The sequence below is a fragment of the Sitodiplosis mosellana genome, unplaced genomic scaffold, assembly GCF_009176505.1.
Source record: "Sitodiplosis mosellana isolate CC-2019 unplaced genomic scaffold, AAFC_SMos_1.0 Smas_scaffold_7229, whole genome shotgun sequence".
Lineage (NCBI taxonomy): Eukaryota > Metazoa > Arthropoda > Insecta > Diptera > Cecidomyiidae > Sitodiplosis > Sitodiplosis mosellana.
The window spans coordinates 1-8,348 of NW_022602324.1; the positions used below are offsets into that span (position 1 = coordinate 1).

The window sequence follows — 8,348 nt, forward strand, 5'->3', positions numbered from 1 at the left end:
GATTATTTCAACCATTTTCATTGATTTGAATTAAAACATGTTCCCAGTAACATTGAATACATTTTTTTTCTCAGTGAATGATGAGCTCGTGAGTAACATTGGCCGTGGACTATGTGTTTTGATTGGTATTTCTCAGAATGACACAAAGGAAGACGCCAATTACATAGCCCGTAAACTGTTAAGTATTCGTTTATTCGACGACGATGCCGGCAAACGGTGGCAGAAGAGTGTTAAGGACTTGCAGTATGAATTACTTTGTGTTAGTCAATTTACTTTGTACAATCGGCTGAAGGGGAACAAGCCGGATTTCCATTTGGCCATGCAAGGTGCCGATGCATCGAATTTATACAACTTTGTTCTGCAGCAACTTGGCGACCAATATTCAGCGGACAAAATCAAAGACGGGAAATTTGGCGCTATGATGCAAGTTCATATACAAAATGACGGTCCAGTCACTATTGAAATTGAATCGCCGAAGAAAGAGAATGAAAATGCCAGTAAATAAATTCGAAAAATTGTTTGGAAATTCAATTGGAATGAAAATTTATGAAATAATTATTTTATATAAAAAAAAATGAAGAATTTCAGTAAAGAAACGATTCGTGAGACGTAAAAGAATGTATGTTTTTTTCTCGATTTATATTTTTGAAAAGGAAAGTATGTTTTCTGTTGATTCTATCTGCGTTAAAAGAAAGTATGTTGGCATCCCGTCTAGCCTCCGCGGTTTTTCACGGTTTCCGCGGAACTGATAAGAGATAACAACTTGGTCAGCAAAGTTGTAGTACTCGAGGTCCTCTATAACAATGCTGAAGACAAATATCTCTTATCTCTTATCAGTTGCGCGCAAATCGCGCACATAACTAAGCAAATTTTATATGGAACTTTTCTTATCATTTTTCGCGCTTTTCGCGGAACTGATAAGAGATAAGAGATAACTGACTTCAACAATGTTATAGAAGACCTCGGATACTACAACTTTGCCGAAGACACCAAGTTATTATCTTTTATCAGTTCCGCGAAAACCGTGCAAAACCACGACGACCCGCCAAAAACGAAAAAACATTCTTTTAACCATTATTAGTTGCAATGATACATACTTCTCTTTATTGCTACGAAGTTGGACAAACTTGCGTTCTTTTACATCTACTAATAGAATTGGTCTCTATTAGTTAATTACTCTTTTAGACATTTTTCACACTTATAAAGATTTTTTGACAGCTTTTCGTTATTATTTTCAATCGACTCTACACAGCAAAAAATAAAAGTCTACACCTGAGCGTTTTTTCAGCTGAAGACGCATTCAGCCGATATTTCTGTTAGTAATTTGAGCTGCAGGCGAAATTCTGCTTATAATCTAATCGGTATTTCGTCTGAAACTCCGTTTTCTAGGCAAAATATAGGACTGGGCGCCTCTACCAGTCGAAATTTCGCCTAAATGTGGACATTTATTTTTGACTGTGTAATCTTCTCTTTTGTTTTTTTTTTCTTCGATTTTTCGTTTCAATCGATATGATATTTTGTTCAATTCCACATTTTATATTTATTTTATTTATTCAATGGTCAGTAGACCATGCAGGCACATGCCTATTTTCTTGTTATACGAGCTTCGTCATAGTGATGGAAGCACCTTTCCTATCACTCCTTATGATTTAAGTCCTTATCTCCACCATGCTTCCGAAGTGAATGCAACTTCAATCCGCGTTCGGTATCGAGAGCAGCCGGACAAAGTGAACACTTGAACTTTTTTGACTCATTTGTGTGTCGTAGTTCATGTTTTTTACATTTTTGTTTCCGTGTGAATTTTTTACCACAAAATGTGCACACCGCTTGGACCTGTATCAAAGAAAAATGATAATGTAATGAATGGATTTGCTGTCGATGTTGTTGTTGTATAGAGCTGCCCATGATGAACAATGTTGTGCTGAATGGATTTAAGAAATTTTTCGATGAAGTGGAACATTTTTGGAGAAAAAAATAAATTTTTCAATCTGCAAAGCCATTCTCATTTGCCACTCCTAGTGGGCTACTGGCAGAAACCACTGCCAAGATGCAACGAAATAGAGTCGCAATTGTTTAAGCACTTCTGGTAGTAGAAATTCAGTATAGCAAACGAATAGCTTTGAATAATCCATTTCCTTACATGAGTCTTCATATGCTCTTCCAAAGTAATTTTGTCCGGGAATGATTTTTTGCAATGCTCGCACTTTTCTGGTAGGTTTTCAATGTGTGACCGCAAATGTAACCGCAGTACCGAAGCGTACACGAATGATTTACCACACGTATCACAAGACAAGGTAGTGTTGTGCTGAAAAAAGGTAAATTTTCCATTATTTTTGATTGAAATACAAAAAATGATGAATAAAAAACAACGAATAGAAGAGAAAAAAAAGAAAAAAAATCAGAGGTAAGTTCAATTCACCTGGCTCCGGACATGATGTTTCAAGTCAAAATTCTCCGTTCCTCCTTCATTGCAAATGACACACTGTTTGGATGCGATTTTTGTATGCTTTCTCACATGATCCTTGAATTTATCCTTTTCCTTATCACTTATTTCATACAGGCAGACGTGACACGTAAACATTCCAGGGGATTTTGTGTGAATTTTTATATGGGACTGTCGATAGATATTGAATTTAAAAAAAATTAGAACTCATTGGAAAAATGTTGAAGAATTGAAGTCATTGAAAAAAAAAAAATCCAATCATTCCTCGAAATAATTTTTTGAACAAAAATTAAAGAAATTGTTCCATTTTACCCTAATCGTTGTCTCGTGTTTCAATTTTTCGCCGCAAATTTCGCAAATTTTCGAATTCAAACAATTATTCGAAGCAGTTGTTGATACCGGTGCCTTTTTTGGTTGTTTCTTTTGCATTGAGCTGACTTTGGGAACGAATTCCTCATCTGAATCGACAGCATTATCATCATCATCGCTAAAATCGTCATCATCATCACAATCGTCGTCATCGTCATCTGGTATACTTTCACCAACAGTATCCGGATCAATTTTTATCTCTTCAATTGTCACAATGTCATCAGGGCTATCATCTGCATTCATTGACTCGGTCTTAATATCATCATAATCTTCTTGATCGTAATCCACTTGGACCATTTCTGTTGGATTAACAAATTCGAATTCACTTTTGATCTGATTGCTCGTAAAACTTGTTTCACTCTTCAGAATCAATGTTCGAAATTCCTTTTCCTGCTCTTTCACCTTCAAACACATCCAATCGTACGTGTAAATTCGACGCAAACATTCTGAACAAATGCAGTGTGACTCGTCTCTTACATTGCGCTGTGAAACATAGTCGTCCAGAAACTGAACAATGAACGTAACAATTGGTGTTTTAGTGTGCTTTGATTTAGTTTCAACCAGATTTCGATGCCAATCCCTCGTTTCCTCATTGCAAACATAACAAATCACATCCATTGCATCGAATTTTAGCCAATCAGAAGGTTGTACCTAGAGATTTATGAAGAAAAAAAAATGGATGAAGTTGTAAAAATATTAAGCTACTCTCAAAAATATCATGTTAGTTCTCGTCGATTCTAGCTTACCTTTGGAGATTTACACACTTTGAAGAGATCAGAAGAGATTTTTCAAAATCTTTCACTTATTTTCCAAACTTATTCAACAGAAATAAATGTTTTGCTTTAGAACAAGGTTGTGTTAACTTTCTACTCGGCGATATTAATAAAGTGACAGTTGATTTGTCAAAACATTTGACATTTGCTTTTTTCTGCTTTAGGCGCTCAATGTCAAATTGTCTACTTTTTGCACTAAAATTAGTTCTCTTTGTTTTTATTTTCAATTTTCTGAGTTGGATCTGAAAAATGATGATAATGAGCTTTAAAATAATTTTAGAAATTCATAAAATGAACGAAATTAAAAAAAAAATTAAATATATTTCGGCAGCTCAACCAGTTTACAAAATACACTTCGGTTTTGAGTTGTCATTTGTTGAAATTTATTGATATTTGGAACCATCAATTATAATCCTAGTACAGAGTATTTATATGGGAATGACAAATTCAATTCAAATTGATAAATTCACAGGAACAAAAAAAAAATTTAAATCAGTAAATTCTAAAGAGTAAGAGCTTTTTCTTGAAATTTTCATTCAACTTTTCGAATCCATCCAAATGAATTAATGTCTAATCCATAATTTATTTGAGCTGCCCTCAATCAATCTAATGTATTTTCTATATAACACATTTTTGTTCATCTACTTCTGATGGGCAATAATGCAAATTGTCAAAATATTCAATTAAATAATACGAACAATGTCTTTTTTCTGTGTTCAAAGTAATTTTAAGTACTTATTTTACAATTACTTGTGTTGATTAGCTATCGCTTTGTCACTGGCTTATGCCTAAAACCATCAGTCAATGTTTGAATTTATCGCCGATTTCTATCGTGTGGTTTTTCAGCATCGTGTTTCCGTTGCAAGTGTAGATTCAAATCGTGTCTGGATTCGAAAGCCGCAGGACAAATGCTACATTTAAATTTCTTCGTGTCTTCTCTGTGTCGTCGTTCGTTCAAGATCTTTTTGATAGCTGGGTATCAATGGGTTTTTTGATTTTGGATTTGGCTGACAACGTCGTTCAAGTACAGTATATTTGTACTCGACTGGAGTTTTGCTCTCATTTGAGTTCGGTTCAATACTTTGCTTCTTTGACGGTGGCTCACTGATTTCATTTTCTCTTGACGGAGACTGTCTCGGTTGCATTTGCACTACTTCAATGATTGTCCATAGTTCATTTGGTTCGTTTTCTTTAACCTCACAATCCTGTTCAATTTTAATTTCTTTTGGCAGTACATCTGGATTTAATGCATATTCCGGTTCTGGAAGCAATACAGTTGCTTGATAAATGTGCGATTTTTCTGTGGCCCAAAGAAGCTCCTTCAACTCTTTTTCCCTCTCCGAGCACGTGACATACATCCAATCGTAGTCATCGATGCGATTCAAACACTTTGCACAAATGCAATTCGATTCGCTTTCAATGTTTCGCTGTGATTCAAAGTCGTCGAGAAATCGCTTGAGTAAATCAACAATCGGCGTATTCGAATGTTGTGACTTGAGTTTGGTAAAATTTCGACGCCATTCGTCGGTCTGCTCATTGCAGACGTAACAAATCACTTCCATTGTTATTTTTCTTATTTTCCTAATGAATTTATAACGTTAAACTAAAATTTTAGGCCAAAGTAAATGAAATTGCATGAATTTCTATTGTTTGTTGAAATGTCACTCGATTTGACACTATACGTTAGAATGTTCAATTGTCAAAATAACCACAACACAGAACCCCTCTCGGATAGATTTTCAGTTAAATTCATTTATTTTTTTCTACAACAGAGCGATTCCAATACTATATTGATATTTAGAGCAAGTTCATTACTACCAAACCACACGTTGTGTGTCGTCATTTTTAGTCACAGTGAAACTGATCAAACTAAAAAAATATTTGTTCAAAATCTCGTTTGTTTGGAAAAGATGACCAACGATATTTTTAGCATATAGAGAAATCTTGGGTTGCTTTATACATTCAAGCTAATAAAATGATGAGCAAGTGCGCTGAATAATAGAATCAAAATTACAATATTATCCATATACGACTGGAACAGTTAGAACAATAGCTTTGTATTTCATATGTAGTACCAAAACCTACATATAAGTTTTGTTTTGACGATTTTTGATAGTAATTCACTATAGTAGTTCACGTTTAGGATTAGAGTATCTTCATGGACTATATTTAATGAATATTTCAATACATATTTCGTCATGTTCTAGTTTTAGAAAAAAATATGTTTTCTCAGTTGTTCCTTGTGGTTATTCAGATCTGTGTCTCCTTTCCATGTGTTGCTTCAGGTGGAATTTGTGTTCAAAAGCCGCCGAACAAAGTGTGCATTTTACCGTTTTTGTATTTTCGATGTGCCGTCTTTCATGAGCCCTTTAAGAAAAAATACATCAATAATTAAAATTTGAAAGATATAATGTAGGATTCAAAATCGATTTACCTCCAGTGGTCCTTGAGCTTAAAACTCATGTCGCAAAATGAGCAGTTGAATGGTCGTTCTGTGGAGGTCTGTGAATAGCGGAAAAAATCGTAATTTTAATTTGGTTTTTTGAACCACAATGGTCGATAAATTGTAGAACTTTGATGAAAAGTAGCTTTGCTGACTTTCAATTGATTGCTTTGACAACACTGTGCAACAAAGTTTGATTTAAAATTCAACTTCAATCTAATTCACATCAATTATAACAGCCATCACAGCAACGATTCAATAGTAATAATTTTAAATTAATTATTGATTTAGAAGAAAAAAAAACCTCCGATTGAAAAAATAAAATGCTTACATGAATTCGCAAATGAGTACGTAAATACTGCATGGTTTTGAAGGCTTTCGAACAGAATGTGCATTCGAATTGTTTTTCATCAATGTGAAGTCTTCGATGTACCTTCAGTGTGTCTTTGCCGTAAAATACTTTCCCACAAAGATCGCACAGAACTTCTGGTTCACCCTGTTCAACGATCATAAAAGACACAACCATTTCAATTAGTTGTAATATTTATATCAATCAATGCCAATTAACTTACATGGTTTTTCACATGAGTTCTCATAATCGCCTTCGTAGCGTAACCCTTATCACAAATAACACAATGACGATCCGATTTTCCTTCGTGTAAATCTAAATGTTTTCGATGTTCGTCTTCATTAGGCAATTTAAATTGACAGATTCGACACATTAGACCTTCCGGCGTTTTATGCCATACCATGTGAACCTTTTGAAAGAGGAAAAATCATGAGAAAATCGGTAAAATCAAAAATATTGAAGAATAAAGCGATTTGGCTGTTTTAAGCAAAATCCACTGAAAATATCTTCTCTCCAAGCTCCGTTCAACACTTACCGCATGTTCATCGGCCGCTTTGAAAGTTATGTCACACAGCTCACATGTTCGTTGGTGCTTCGCCATATGATTCTGGTAAAAGTACAAAAAAGTAAATAAAGTGGAAGCCACGCAAAAATGTTCTCATACAATAGCAACAAAATGGCAACGAAAAATCACCTCGTAATATTTGGTTTTCTTACAAAATAGTTTGCACGATGTGCAATATCGTTTCAATTGATTGCTTGATAAAATGCTCGGATTAGTGACTATTTCCCAACTATCAAAGTATCCTTTGCCTTTGGTATTTTTGGATGATTTGAAGCTAGGCAAACATCGAAAACATCTTGACTGACTATCAACATTTTCGGCATTTTTGGCATTTTCAACAGTTTCTAGGCATTGATCTCGAACAGCGTCTTGAGACATATCCTCAACAAATGATCTTTGAGACACATCCCCGTCTGAAACTTGTATTATGTTTGTTTCTGGCTCAATGATTCGTTTCTTCAACGGCGGCTCACTCAGACTGGCTGGTATTGGAGCTGTTGGTTCTATTGGTGCTGGAGCTTTTGATGTTATTGATGCTAGAGCTACTGGTTTCGATTTGAGAAATGGAACTCGTTTTACAACTCGTACAACGATTGGTTTGCTCCTCTTTACATTGTCCCCGGGAGTGTCGGTTTGCCGTGCTTCGGTGCCTGATACAGGCTTAACTTCTTTGCTACTCTCATCTTTGAATTTACGTCCATTCGCAATCTTTGCTTTCGATTCAACTAAATCCTCTGTTTTGATCCGACTGCTGATAAAATTCTTTTCCGTCGACATAAGTAACATATGGAATTCCCTTTCCTGCTCTTTCACCTTCAAAATCATCCAATCGTACGAGTAAATGCGACTCAAACAATCCGAACAAATGCAATTGGTCACATCATTTATATCTCGCAGAGAGATATAATCCTTGAGGAATCCAGTGATGAACACAGTGATCGGCGTGCCAGAGTGCTTGGACTTTGTTTCAGCAAGATTTTGCGTCCATTCTTTTGTTCGATTATTACAAACATAGCAAGTGACTTCCATCACTATTTTTCTTATTTTTCCAACAAATTTAGAACGTAAAACTAATTTTAAGCTGAGGTAAACATTGCGATGCGTGCATTTGTGTTTATTTTTATGTTTGCAGAAACGTCAGTGTCAGTCGATTTGACACTTTATTTCGAAGTGCTCAACTGTCAAAGCAACCATAACACAGAACCTCTTTTCTGTAGCAACAAAACCAACACGTTGGAATTGTTTTTCTTACTTTTAATTTATTTCTTTAAGCAATATTTAGGAAGATAAAAACAATTCAAAATGAAAGCACTGATTCAACGTGTTACGACTGCCAAAGTCACCGGTAAATACATACAGAATTCGATTATTTCAACCATTTTCATTGATTTGAATTAAAACATGTT

The 8,348-nt window shown here is 35.0% G+C and overlaps 3 protein-coding genes across 3 annotated transcripts; 1 reads left to right on the plus strand and 2 right to left on the minus strand.

Moving 5' to 3' along the window:
- Positions 1-6: 6 nt before the first annotated feature.
- LOC129580185 (D-aminoacyl-tRNA deacylase-like) lies at positions 7-615 on the plus strand. Its single transcript, XM_055470392.1, has one exon. The coding sequence runs from the start codon at positions 38-40 to the stop codon at positions 503-505; it is 468 nt and encodes a 155-aa protein (XP_055326367.1). The 5' UTR covers positions 7-37; the 3' UTR covers positions 506-615.
- A 456-nt stretch (positions 616-1,071) lies between these two features.
- Positions 1,072-3,704, minus strand: LOC129580184 (zinc finger protein 569-like). Its single transcript, XM_055470391.1, has 5 exons — positions 3,559-3,704; positions 2,756-3,463; positions 2,420-2,614; positions 2,141-2,305; positions 1,072-1,833 (listed from the first exon to the last, which is right to left on the minus strand). Exons 2-5 carry the CDS (start codon positions 3,428-3,430, stop codon positions 1,636-1,638), a joined length of 1,233 nt encoding a protein of 410 aa, XP_055326366.1. The 5' UTR covers positions 3,431-3,463; positions 3,559-3,704; the 3' UTR covers positions 1,072-1,635.
- A 240-nt stretch (positions 3,705-3,944) lies between these two features.
- On the minus strand, positions 3,945-8,348 carry LOC129580183 (zinc finger protein 25-like). Its single transcript, XM_055470390.1, has 6 exons — positions 7,072-8,348; positions 6,913-6,984; positions 6,601-6,786; positions 6,360-6,524; positions 6,020-6,087; positions 3,945-5,952 (listed from the first exon to the last, which is right to left on the minus strand). Exons 1-6 carry the CDS (start codon positions 7,969-7,971, stop codon positions 5,832-5,834), a joined length of 1,512 nt encoding a protein of 503 aa, XP_055326365.1. The 5' UTR covers positions 7,972-8,348; the 3' UTR covers positions 3,945-5,831.